The sequence below is a fragment of the Citrus sinensis genome, chromosome 5 (assembly GCF_022201045.2).
Source record: "Citrus sinensis cultivar Valencia sweet orange chromosome 5, DVS_A1.0, whole genome shotgun sequence".
Lineage (NCBI taxonomy): Eukaryota > Viridiplantae > Streptophyta > Magnoliopsida > Sapindales > Rutaceae > Citrus > Citrus sinensis.
Genome location: NC_068560.1, coordinates 22,571,338 through 22,584,109, shown reverse-complemented (window position 1 = coordinate 22,584,109; position 12,772 = coordinate 22,571,338). Strand labels below are relative to the sequence as shown.

The 12,772-nt window shown below is 42.6% G+C and overlaps 3 protein-coding genes across 3 annotated transcripts in view; 1 reads left to right on the top strand and 2 right to left on the bottom strand.

Moving 5' to 3' along the window:
• LOC107176215 (pectin acetylesterase 8-like) overlaps positions 1-12,772 on the bottom strand; it is a 38,163-nt gene that overhangs the window by 5,100 nt on the left and 20,291 nt on the right. The gene's annotated exons all lie outside the window — the stretch shown is intronic.
• LOC127902054 (uncharacterized) lies at positions 4,112-7,759 on the top strand. The gene is made up of 2 exons (XM_052440441.1): positions 4,112-4,262; positions 5,024-7,759. Exon 2 carries the CDS (start codon positions 5,029-5,031, stop codon positions 7,648-7,650), a length of 2,622 nt encoding a protein of 873 aa, XP_052296401.1. The 5' UTR covers positions 4,112-4,262; positions 5,024-5,028; the 3' UTR covers positions 7,651-7,759.
• LOC127902334 (uncharacterized) lies at positions 7,867-11,087 on the bottom strand. The gene is made up of 9 exons (XM_052441203.1): positions 10,308-11,087; positions 10,071-10,217; positions 9,878-9,985; positions 9,620-9,781; positions 9,289-9,534; positions 8,747-9,202; positions 8,555-8,650; positions 8,336-8,464; positions 7,867-8,265 (listed from the first exon to the last, which is right to left on the bottom strand). The coding sequence occupies exons 1-9, from the start codon at positions 11,085-11,087 to the stop codon at positions 7,867-7,869; spliced, it is 2,523 nt and encodes an 840-aa protein (XP_052297163.1).

The window sequence follows — 12,772 nt, the reverse complement described above, 5'->3', positions numbered from 1 at the left end:
CTGTATATATGGGAGATGATCATGCCTTGGAGATCGCTGGTACTGGTACTATCAAAATAAAAATGTTTGATGGTACAATTCGCACAATTGAGGAGGTACGACATGTCAACGGCCTGAAGAAAAATCTATTGTCTTTGGGACAAATGGATAGTCATTGGTACAAAACTCATGTGGAGAATGGAATTATGAAAATTATTAAAGGAGCGCTTGTATTGATGAAGGCAGAAAAGATCGGTGCTAATCTATTCATGCTTAAAAGAGAAACACTACAGGAGGCTGATACGTGTGTCGCATCAAATGGAGAAGAGTCAACGATGATGTGGCATCTCAAACTTGGCCACATATCATAACAAGGTTTGAAGATTCTCTCTGAGCAAAAATTGCTTCCGGGGCTCAAATCGGTAAGTTTACCATTTTGCGAGCATTGTGTTACAAGTAAGCAGCATAGATTAAAATTCAGTAGATCTATTGCTATAAGTAAATACATTCTAGACTTGATTCATTCTGATGTTTGGGAATCATTGGATATATCCATAGGATGTGCAAAGTACATGGTGACTTTCATTGATGATTATTCCAGAACATGTTGGGTGTATCCAATTAAGAAAAAGTTAGATGTATTTCTAGTGTTTAAAGAATACAAAGCGCGGGTGGAACATGAATCTGGTAAAAAGATCAAGTGCTTGAGGACGGATAATGGTGGAGAGTATACAGACGGCGAGTTTCTTGCTTTCTGTAAGCAAAAAGATATTCAGAGGCAGTTCACGGTGGCATACACTCCTCAACAAAACAGAGTGGCGGAGCGGATGAACAAAACTCTTACAGAAAGAATAAAAGCTATGTTGAAGACTACTGATTTACCCAATTCATTCTGGGCAAAACCAACCAAAACGGCCTGTTATATAGTAAATCGATCGCCATCTACAGCTATTGGGCTGAAGACAGAGATGGAGATGTGGACTGGAAAGCCAGCTGATTATTCCTACCTACATGTATTTGGATGTCCTATGTACGTGATGTACAATGCCCAAGAAAGAACAAAGCTGGATACAAAATCTAAAAGATGTATCTTCTTGGGATATGCTGATGGAGTAAAGGGGTATCGTCTGTGGGACCCCACTGCCCACAAGATCGTCATCAGCAGAGATGTTATTTTTGTAGAAGATCAACTGCAAATGAAAGATGAAGGTGATAGCACTGTAAAAGAAAAATCAGGGATTGTGCCGGTATATGTCGAAAATAATCCAGAAGATTCAGATTCTTCTGAAGCAGCACCAGAGCACGAGGAACAAGAACTAGTCGAGTCCGAGGCTCCAGAAGTTCGTCGCTCAACTCGTGAGAGACGACCACCAACGTGGCACTCGAAGTATGTCACAGAGATCAACGTTGCATACTGTCTTCTAACAGAAGATAGAGAGCCATCAACTTTCTATGAAGCTTTAGAAAGCTCAGATGTTGCTTTGTGGATGACAGCAATGCAGGAAGAAATTGAAGCTCTACACAAGAACAAGACATGGGAACTTGTACCACTACCACGTGGAAGAAAAGCCATTGGAAATAAATGGGTCTATAAGATCAAACGTGATGGCAATGACCAAGTGGAGCGGTATTGTGCGAGATTGGTGGTGAAAGGATATGCTCAGAAAGAAGGTATTGATTTCAACGAGATATTTTCACCGGTGGTTCGACTCACAATAGTCAGAGTAGTGTTGACAATGTGTGCTATATTTGACCTACATCTAGAGCAGTTAGATGTGAAAACTGCATTTCTTTATGGAGAACTTGAAGAAGAAATATATATGCTCCAACCAGAAGGTTTTGCAAAAAAAGGAAAGGAGAACTTGGTTTGCAGGTTGAACAAATCTTTATACGGTCTCAAACAGGCGCCGAGATATTGGTATAAGAGATTCGATTCCTTCATTATAAGCCTTGGATACAATAGACTCAGTTCAGATCATTGTGCATATTACAAGAGGTTTGAAGATAATGATTTCATTATTTTACTGTTGTACGTGGATAACATGTTGGTAGCAGGCCCCAACAAAGATCGAGTCCAAGAATTGAAGGCACAGTTGGCTAGGGAGTTTGAAATGAAGGACTTGGGACCAGCAAACAAGATTCTAGGGATGCAAATTCACCAAGACATAAATAACAGGAAAATTTGGCTTTCGCAGAAGAATTACTTGAAGAAAATCTTGCGGCGCTTCAACATGCAAGATTGTAAGTCAATTTCTACCCCACTTCTTGTTAATTTCAAATTATCCTCAAGTATGTGTCCTAGCAATGAAGCGGAGAGGAAAGAAATGTCTCGAGTACTGTATGCATCAGTAGTGGGAAGTTTGATGTTCGCTATGATATGTACTAGACTGGACATTGCATAAGCAGTGGGAGCAGTCCGTCGATACATGGCAAATCCGGGTGGAGAACATTGGATAGCTGTGAAGAGGATTCTGAGATACATCAGAGGAACCTCAGATGTTGCATTATGTTATGGAGGATCAGAATTTACTGCCAGGGGCTATGTGGATTCAGATTTTGCAAGAGATCTTGATAAAAGAAAATCCTTGGGCAAAAGAAAATCCACTACTGGTTATGTGTTTACATTTGCAGGAGCAGCTGTAAGCTGGGTTTCGAAACTGCAGACTGTTATGGTTTTATCTACAACAGAAGTAGAGTACATGGCAGCTACACAAGCTTGCAAGGAAGTTATTTGGATACAAAGGTTATTGGAGGAGCTCGGGCACAAACAAGAGAAAATTTCTGTGTTTTGTGACAGTCAGAGTGCCTTGCACATTGCAAGGAATCCAGCCTTTCATTCCAGGACAAAGCACATAGGAGTTCAGTATCACTTCGTTCGAGAAGTAGTGGAAGACGGAAATGTGGATTTACAGAACATCCATACGAAGGAGAACCTGACAGATGTTTTGACTAAGTCGATAAATACTGATAAGTTTGTCTGGAGTAGATCTTCTTGTGGCCTAGCAGAAACGTGGGTAACATGATTATGGCGAAGCAGAAAAGATGGTGTGGAGATTGATTGATTCTCAATCAAATCTCCAAGCGGGAGAAATGTCAAAGCCGGTGGTGGCCTAGCCAAAATCAAATTTAAGGAAATAAAAGAGAAAGAAGAAAAAGAAGAAAGAAAGAAAGAAAAAAATGGGAGGTGCCGTCTAAAGAAAATAATAATATATAATTGATGAATAGTGCCAAAGCTTTCTCTATAAATAGAAACGAAGAGAATGAGCAAATTCATTCCATTTTTTCCTTAAGTTTCTCTTCTCTGTTTTGTAAAAGAGAAAGAATTGTGTGAAAGATTAAGAGTTTTAATACTCTTGTGTAATTAGTGAGTGAGAGATTGGGTGTATTGGGGTTTTGGGTAGTGAGCCAAAATATTACAACATTTGTAATCCTTATTTCACTAATAAAATACTTCCTTCTATTTTCGCCCATGGACGTAGGCTAAAAGCTGAACCATGTTATTTCTGGTATTCTCTTTTGTGCTTATTCTTTATTTCTTCCAATTTTATTTTAGTTGCGATCTTGCTTCACTTACCAATTTCCTAACAGTCAATTCGAAGAAGTAGTAAATGGAAAATGCTTTCAACTGTCCCATCGTGCAATTTCGGAAGCCAATAATAAAATCATACAGAGCATTAGTTATGTCTTATGAAGCTTTAATTTTAAAGAAGTTATATATATTTACTTAATTTATAATCCGTCCGGCCACCATGTACTATCTTTTTATAATTTAGCCATCTTCAAGAAGATTTTCCTCAATTTTCTCCAAGAGGAATTTTTGCAACTGTGTCTTTGATTAGCCAATGAATTAGCAACAATATTGAGATAACTGAGAAAAATTTGACCAAACCCATATTCTTGAGATAACTTAAACTGTGACTTAATTTAATCTCAGAAGACCAGAATTTAAAAACCTTTCTGCTAGGCCGCCGAGGAATTTTCGGGAAATTTACAAAAATAGCCAAAAAAATTAGTCATTTTTCAACTTTAACCCTTCAAACTTTTTTCTATCATAACTAGCCAAATACCCTATTTTTAGACTACATTACCCTCATCATTTTCATCAAATTTACAAAGGCATGCCACTTTCCCTTATTAATTCCAGCACTTCCACCATTTTTTCCTTTTCAACTTAACAAATTTCATCACTCAACAAACTCCATTACTCTCAATAAATTAGCAAATTTCATCAAACAAGTATTACATAATTGAAGATATAATTATCAATTGGAAAGCTTCTTAAGGTTAGTTTATACTCTTACCATAACCTAAACTTTTAATCTATTGATTTTATCATTTGAGTTCGAAATTGATGTGAGTTTTTATTGCAAATGTTGTTATTTTTCATTAACAAAACAATGTGACTTGTTAAAGTAGTTAGTTTGAGTTGAGAAATGAAAATCAATCATTGAAACCCCTGAAAAATCGAGTGAAACAGAAGCCCAGAACAAGTGAGACAGGCACCTGTCTCACATAAATCTACTGGTTTTATGTGAGACAGGCACCTGTCTCACTTGCCTGTCTCACCAAAATATGTGCGACAGGCAAGTGGGATAGGCGTGTGAGACAGGCGCCTGTCTCACTTGTTACCACTGGTTTTATGTGAGACAGGCAAGTGAGACAGGCGCCTGTCTCACTTGTTACCACTGGTTTTATGTGAGACAGGCAAGTGGGACAGGCGCCTGTCTCACTTGTTACCACTGGTTTTATGTGAGACAGGCAAGTGGGACAGGCGCCTGTCTCACATAAATTTGCTGGTTTTATGTGAGACAGGCACATGTCCCACTGCCTGTCTCACTAAATTTAAGTTATTTTCCGAAAGTAATAACTTCGGCTACATGTGTCCGTTTTAGGCGTATAATATATCATTTCGAAGCTTACGATGAGACGAAGTAAATCAAAAATTGTATACTTCATATCATCCACATAAATGTACTGCATATTCATTTTTACTAGGTTTTGTAGCGTGAAATCTTATCTCGTTTGCTCTCTCCTTTTTTTTTAGGTTTAATGGATTCCGTTGTACTTCAATTATGTTATGACGGTTGGTGGGAGACATTAGCAGATGGCCGTACGGAGTACGTGAATGCGAAGAATACAGCATTTTTAGTTCGGAAAGATTGTACGTTTGAGCAATTTATGGCAAGGGTGTATGAAGTTTTACAGATAAATCCTATTGAATATAGTTTGTCGATGAAGACAACTTTGAGATCTAGTAACACAATGTATCGTGCATGTTCACTACCTATGGATATATTTAATGATGAAATGGTTAATGTTGTGCTGCACATGGCCTCTGATGTGGTCAATTATGGATGCATCCCTATATTTGTCACCACACATCCTCGAGTTCCGGCCGAAAATCCTGAGCCACTTGTGGAAAGTGAAAGTTCGTTTAGAGCAAACGAGTCTGTCCCTGATATTGAGGAAGAGGTGTTACCACAACAAATGTCGTTCCAACAACATTACTCACCAGTCAACGAAAACAATGACACTATTGATGATAATGGCATTACGATAGCGGATGTTGAAGATAATGTGTTACCATTAGGGACATTGTTAGGGCAACATTACTCTCCATTTCAAAATAATGAGTTCCGCAGTTATGATGATCCTGGTTATAACACCAACAACACAGAAGCTGATAATGTGCAAGGCATGAACTCCAATACTGAAGTTGATGATAGGGACACTGGTCATTCCGATATTCCTATCAATAATGAGGATGAGCATCAGTATGATATTCCTGTTAACAATAGAGAGAATCGACCTATTCCTCCGATGGCCCGTTCGAGGAGGAGGACAACAGTTGATCCTCTGGTGAGTCTTGCTCCAGTTTTGCCTTCAAACTTGGTTGCTCCAGACTTAGTTAGAAGCTGTAATTCTGCCGACATTGGTGTGGGAAAGTTGTTCGTTGAGAAGAATGAGTTAATACTGGAATTGCGCAAAGTGGCCTTGCGGGAAAAATTTGATTTCAAGATTGCACGGTCCACAACGACACGCTTTGAGGCTCATTGTTCTTCGGAATCATGTAATTGGCGTCTTCGCGCAACAAGAGGTTCGGATGAGCATAATGTTCCTTGGGTAGTGAGAAGAGTTGACAATGTTCATACGTGCTCTAATGAGGTTTTGCCTAGTGGCCTCCGCCAAGTTAGGAGTCGGGTTGTTGGCCATCTTATTGCGGATAAATTTATTCAGGATAAATGGATATACACGCCGAATGACATTAGAACAGACATGCAGCAAGAATACGGGGTCCAGTTAACATATCAGCAAGCATATCGGGCTAAAGAAGTCGGTCTTGAAATAGTACGAGGGAACCCTGCAGAGTCATACAACTTACTTCCCAAATACTCTCACGTTTTGACCAAAGCGAATGAGGGCACAGTGACACACCTCCAGCGGGATGGAGATGATAATTTCTTATACTACTTTGTTGCGCTTGGATCTTCCATTAAGGGCTTCACACAGTACATAAGGCCTGTGATTGCTGTAGATGGCACTCATTTGAAGGGGCTATATCGTGGAAGCATGTTTGTAGCAACATGTTTGGATGGTAATAATCAACTGTATCCGTTAGCTATTGGGGTCATGGATTCAGAAAACAATGATGCTTGGGAATGGTTTATGACGAAGTTACACGGAGTGATTGGCGATAGGCCAGAGTTAGTATTTATCTCTGATCGATGCACTGCCATCAAGCGAGCCGTTTTAAAAGCATTTCACACTGCTAGTCATGGAGTTTGTTTTTACCATGTCAAAGGCAACATTAAGTCTAAATTCAGGATGTCCAAAGCTATTTGGGATCAATTCGAGCTAGCTTTTATTAATGCAGCAAAGGCATATGGACACGAAGAATTTAAAAGACAACTTGAAGGGTTGTGGATGCTCCACTCGGCCGCGGCTGATTACTTAGAGAATAATGTGGGCACGTGTAATTGGGCAAGGTCCGAATTTGAAGGTAGGAGATACAGCATACTTACCACCAACATTGCAGAAAGCGTGAATTCTTTAATGAGGGAACCGCGAAAATTTCCTATTACTCATCTTGTTGATCACTTTAGAAAAACATTACAGCAATGGTTTTATGATAGGAAAATTGTCGCTGAATCGATGAGCACTCGTCTAACGACGTGGGCAGATGAGATAGTCGGCGAAAGGAGAATTTTGGCCGAAAGAATGACCGTTCGACCAGTGTCTCAGCATCGATTTCATGTTTTGGGTGGTGGTATGAAGGAAGGGATAGTTGACATTCATGAAAGAACTTGCTCCTGTAGAGTATTCCAACTCGATCAGCTTGTTTGTGCGCATGCAATTGCTGCTTGTCTGATCGTCCGTGTGGATTACATAAGTCTTTGCTCTGATTATTACTCTAAAGATTCATTGGTCATGGCATATGCAGAACCAGTAGAACCGGTTGGGGACATGACAGATTGGGACATTCCAGAAGAAATCCAGGAAATCAGAGTTAACCCACCGATCGAAGCACCACCACCTGGTCGTCGTCCAGAGTTAAGAATTCCTTCTATCGGTGAGGATGTTAACCGAAGAACTGTGAGATGTGGTCGATGCAACCAACCAGGTCATAACCGCAAGAGATGTAAAAATCCCATTGTGTCAAATCCAAACTGACTGTGTCGTTGTAACTAATTATGAATTATGAACTCTTATTATAATTTATATTACAATTATATGTAATGAGGTATATTATGTTATGTTCATTTGCATAATGAGTACTAAAGTTGATCAATAATTACTTATAGCTAAATATATGAATATATCAAAAGTTTATATCTATTAGAAAAACAATCTACATCCATACATCAAGTCTTAATACAATACAACGACTTACAAGGCAATATCGCCCGTGAATATATCTACAGCAATTTTCTTCCTGAAGTAATGCCCGTGGCTACTATCAAAATCAAGTTTTAGCCCGAACATCAAATACATTGTAAACATCAACATAAATACACCGCAATCACCACTTCCAGGTGATTGTTGGGGCACATCCTTAACGATTCTTACTTTCCAAGGGTCGGCACTCTGCAGCTCAGATCGAAGGTTGTAGAATCCAACATCTTGAAGCCATTGAGGGAAGACGACCTGAAGAGGTTTGAATTTACGCAAATATGTTTTGTCCTTGCGAAAGGTAACCAACGAGTCGTAAATCCGCATCCTCCTCGCGCGAAGGTCCGCTCGAGCTAGTACCCAATGATCGCCGCCCAAATTCACAGGGATGAATATCTACATAAATAAATTGGTAAATTAGTATATTTTATACACAATTACCATAAGATTGAGTGACAATTCTTACCATATCGACATCCGTAAACGGTTTGGACATGAGATCTTCCCGCCCATCCATATAGCTGCTCAAGTTGTTGCCATATTGTAATGAATTGACATCACAACTACCATTGTTCCATAATTGCTTTAGGAACACCTATTACACGATGAGTAGAAAATTAATAACATTTCGAGATATTTAAAACATCGAAATTATAATTAATTATTATAAAATTTAAAAACATGCCCAAAAGTATGTATCTGTATGCGTGACGCGTTGTGGTAGTGCATTTGGAAACCGCCGTTGCTTCTCGCTGATCAAGCGGTAATACGTGTGAATATGCTGTGAAGGGATTATACCAAGTTAATTTATATCAATATCCATGCCAGCAGAAATATTATTGTGTATTGTAATGTACTGACCATTAAACACGCTTACCTCGTCACCAAGCCACCCCATCGAAGCATTGCCCATGAGTATTTCAAAGAAATTTCGAGACTGTTGGACAGGCCGATCCACGGAAATGTTGCCGGCAAACCACTGATCAAACTCCTCACATAGTCTTGAGTCTTCTAGTCCCCTAAGCGGATTCATATCCACACTCGATCTTTCATCAATTTCATAGTCCGTAATGTTGAGTGCGGGTAGAGCCCTGACATTCCTAACTCTCTTGAAAGGAGGAATGAAGTAAGGACTGCCAAATATATACGACGGTCGGTACGGACGCCCAAACTTACTAACGCCGGGAGGTGCCTCTGTGAATATCTGTACACTGTCATCACATATGTCCCCATGTAGACTGTACAAGGACATAGGGGTGTGCTCGTCGTCATTACCAGCATCAGTATGCGTACCATAGCCAGCATCAACGTTCGGACCATAGCAATCTGGGGCCTGTTGTTTCGAGGAGATGAACATATTAACATAAGTTCGGGTTTGAAATCATAATAACATAACGAAAACATACGAAACTTGCTCACCGAGGGTGCGGGGCCAAACGGAGAATCACTGTACGCGCCCTTTGAAGCACCCGCGCCAAATGAAGCCATAAACTCCATGACCGCTGCTCTATATTGTTGTGCTTCTCTGCGTTCCGCCATAAGTTCTGACCTCAGTTCGTTAATGGAACTGTGTCCAGTCTGAAGTTCCGACCTCAACTCGTGAATGGAAGACTCTATTTTATCCAGTCGTCCAACGAAATAATCATTGCGGAACTTAGTCCTTGCCTACAATTTACGCAAATAAGAAAGTAATGACAAAATGTCGGATAGGTATATGTGCATTGTAAATGTTCAGGACGACAGAAGTTACCTCTGGCTCATTTCTGTCATCTGAATCATGTGCGGATTCATAATGGTCGTCGGCAGCACCGGCATCCTCAACAGGACTCTGCTCCAGTCCTATTGGGCTCGTGGGGTCAGGATCCACCTCGTTTGGCCTTGTACTGGATGGCGCATTGATTGAAGGCTGGTGCTGCACCAAGTAAAACAGAAAACAATAAATACCTAAAAAACAAACATATAAATGACTTTGCACCCAGTTTTCAATGATACTATAGATGATACCCACATTACGGACCCAACTTGGCAAATATGGCACGTAATCCTCGACACTCTTCCAATAATTTGTGGCTCTCTCCTTTGCATCCGGTTTCAGGGTTTGGAAAATGGTGTCATCCTGTCGTAAAGATTACCAAATTTCCAATTAGTATAACCATATATTATGTAATACTTATATACAGACATACATATAAATGACTTACAAGACGCTCGTTCAGGTATGAATACACTTCGCCGAAGTTAATATTTGAAGAAGCCACAGGCTTCCATCGCACGATCCGAGCACCCTTCCTCTTAATTTTCTCTACCCACTCTAATGGTAGTCCTTCGATCGCTTCAAAAATCCATGCCTTCAACAAGGAAAGATATGAAGTAAAAAAACGTGTCATTAAATATTTATTATAACAAAACTAAGTTATAAAAAAAACTTCTTCACTCACATGCACTGCCGACGTAAAGCCGTAAAAGTTGTATTTCTCAATTCTATGCAATGGATTTTCTGCGCTTGCCTTCTTAAATTTTTTGGCTTTGCCGTTCAATACATTATCAATGCTTTTATAAATTGTTTCCCATGACAAACGACCCCACGGAATACTTCGAAAATGATTTATGTCATCTACCTCATTAAGTAAATTGAAATTGATTTGACAATGATCCTTTCTTCCGTGTAGCACTCTATCAGCAAAGTAAAACATGGCAATTTTTAGCGCATCGGTGTCATTCATAGTCTTGAAGCGTAAGTTCATAAATATTTCCTCGAACTGGCCAAGATTTATATCGCGAATCCTGCCTCCAAAGTACTTATTAAGTAACCTATGATTTGTTTTATGCTTCGTCAGGAATACTTTTTCGCCATAGCAAAGTCCCGTTACTAGGCACCACTCTCCAATCGATAGCCGTATCAAATGGTCGCCAACTTGAAACCATAACTCATCTTTGTCATTTCCATCGCCATGTGACACTTGCCGAAGCAATATATTGTGCACAATCACGCCACTGAACGGATAGCTCCGGCACTGTAGGAAATGCCCAAATATATCGTCTTTGAATAGCTTCAACTGTTGCCTTGTTAATTTTTCCCGGATGGCATTAACAACGACATCTAATTTGCACATACTCCTGATACGCCCAGGGAAGTGATCAACATAAGGTATCTTCATCATTCCCGGTTCTTTAATCGGTCTGGGTGGGTTATGCAATGCTAATTTTGATTTGCCCATTTATCTGGTACAAGTTAAAAGTATCACACATTAAAAAATTATGAACAAAAGAAAAAAAAATTAAGGCAGCACTGCGCACTGCCTCTTGGTGCGACAGGCTCGTGCGAGGGAAGCCAAGCACGCGAGCTGCTTGCCTGCACGCAACTCGCGCGCGCTTGGCTTCCCTCGCGCGAGCCTAGCGCAACTCGCTCGCGTGCGACGCAGCGCCTGTCGCACGCGAGATGCGCACGTTGCGCCCATCTCGCGCGCGAGGGCGCGGCCGCGCGCGAGCGAATTGCGCTAGGCTCGCGCGAGGGAAGCCAAGCGCGCGCGAGTTGCGTGCAGGCAAGCAGCTCGCGCGCTTGGCTTCCCTCGCGCGAGCCTGTCGCACCAAGAGGCAGCACCTCTTGGTGCGACAGGTGGTGCCCGTCGCACCAAGAGGTGCTGCCTCTTGGTGCGACAGGCTCGCGCGAGGGAAGCCAAGCGCGCGAGCTGCTTGCCTGCACGCAACTCGCGCGCGCTTGGCTTCCCTCGCGCGAGCCTAGCGCAACTCGCTCGCGCGAGGCCGCGCCCTCGCGCGCGAGATGGGCGCAACGTGCGCATCTCGCGTGCGACGCAGCGCCTGTCGCACATGAGATGCGCGCGGCGTGCGCACCTCGCGCGCGCGAGATGGGCGTGCCGCGCGCATCTCGCGTGCGACATTCCCATCTCGCGCGCGCGAGGTGCGCGTGTCGCGCCCATCTTGCGTGCGACAGGCGCATGTCGCGCGCGCGAGGTGTGAACGCCGCGCGCGAGATGCGCGCGGCATGCGCACCTCGCGCCCGCGAGATGGGCGTGCCGCGCGCATCTCGCGTGAGACATGCCCATCTCGCACGCGCGAGGTGCGCGTGTCGCGCCCATCTTGCGTGCGACATGTGCATCTCGCGCGCGGCGTTCGCACCTCGCACGCGCGACATGCGCCTGTCGCACGCAAGATGGGCGCGACACGCGCACCTCGCGCGCGCGAGATGGGCATGTCGCACGCGAGATGCGCGCGGCACGCCCATCTCGCGCGCGCGAGGTGTGCATGCCACGCGCATGTCGCGTGCGACATGCGCATCTCGCGCGCGGCGTTCGCACATCGCGCGCGCGAGATGCGCCTGTCGCACGCGAGATGCGCGCTGCACGCCCATCTCGCGCGCGCGAGGTGCGCACGCCGCGCGCATCTCGCGTGCGACGCAGCGCGAGTTGGCTTCCCCCCTTTCTCTTCTCTTCCCTTTCCCACATGCATCTCACCCACCACCGCCATTAAAACACCACCAACAACAACAACATCCCAAACAACAACAACAACCCAAACAACAACAACATCCCAAACAACAACAGCAACAACAACAACAAGAAAAATGGCAATAACAACTCACCTAGGGTTTTCAATTTTTTTCTTTGATTTTGGAGATCTCCGAAGATTTTCAACGTGATTTAGCTTCTTTCAAGTGCCAACAACTTTCTCCACTGCCGATGTACGCTGCCGCCGACAATCTATAGAACTTCCGGTGATGAGATTTTGGTGAGAGGGGAAGGAATTTGCTTGAGGGAAACGTGAGAATGAGGAGGGTAATTTCGTCCAAAATGTGGTGATTTGGCTAATGTTGAAAGAAAAAAATTTGAGGGGTTAAAGTTGAAAAATGCCTTCTTTTTTTGGCTTGTTTTGTAAATTTCCCGGA

Excerpts from the sequence above, each read along its gene's own strand:
- LOC127902054 (XM_052440441.1), top strand. The coding sequence starts at position 5,029 with ATGGATTCCGTTGTACTTCAATTATGTTATGACGGTTGGTGGGAGACA.
- LOC127902334 (XM_052441203.1), bottom strand. The coding sequence starts at position 11,087 with ATGGGCAAATCAAAATTAGCATTGCATAACCCACCCAGACCGATTAAA. Across the intron at positions 10,218-10,307 it reads GCTTTACGTCGGCAGTGCAT|GCATGGATTTTTGAAGCGAT; the intron begins GTGAGTGAAGAA and ends TCCTTGTTGAAG. Across the intron at positions 9,986-10,070 it reads CATACCTGAACGAGCGTCTT|GATGACACCATTTTCCAAAC; the intron begins GTAAGTCATTTA and ends TCTTTACGACAG.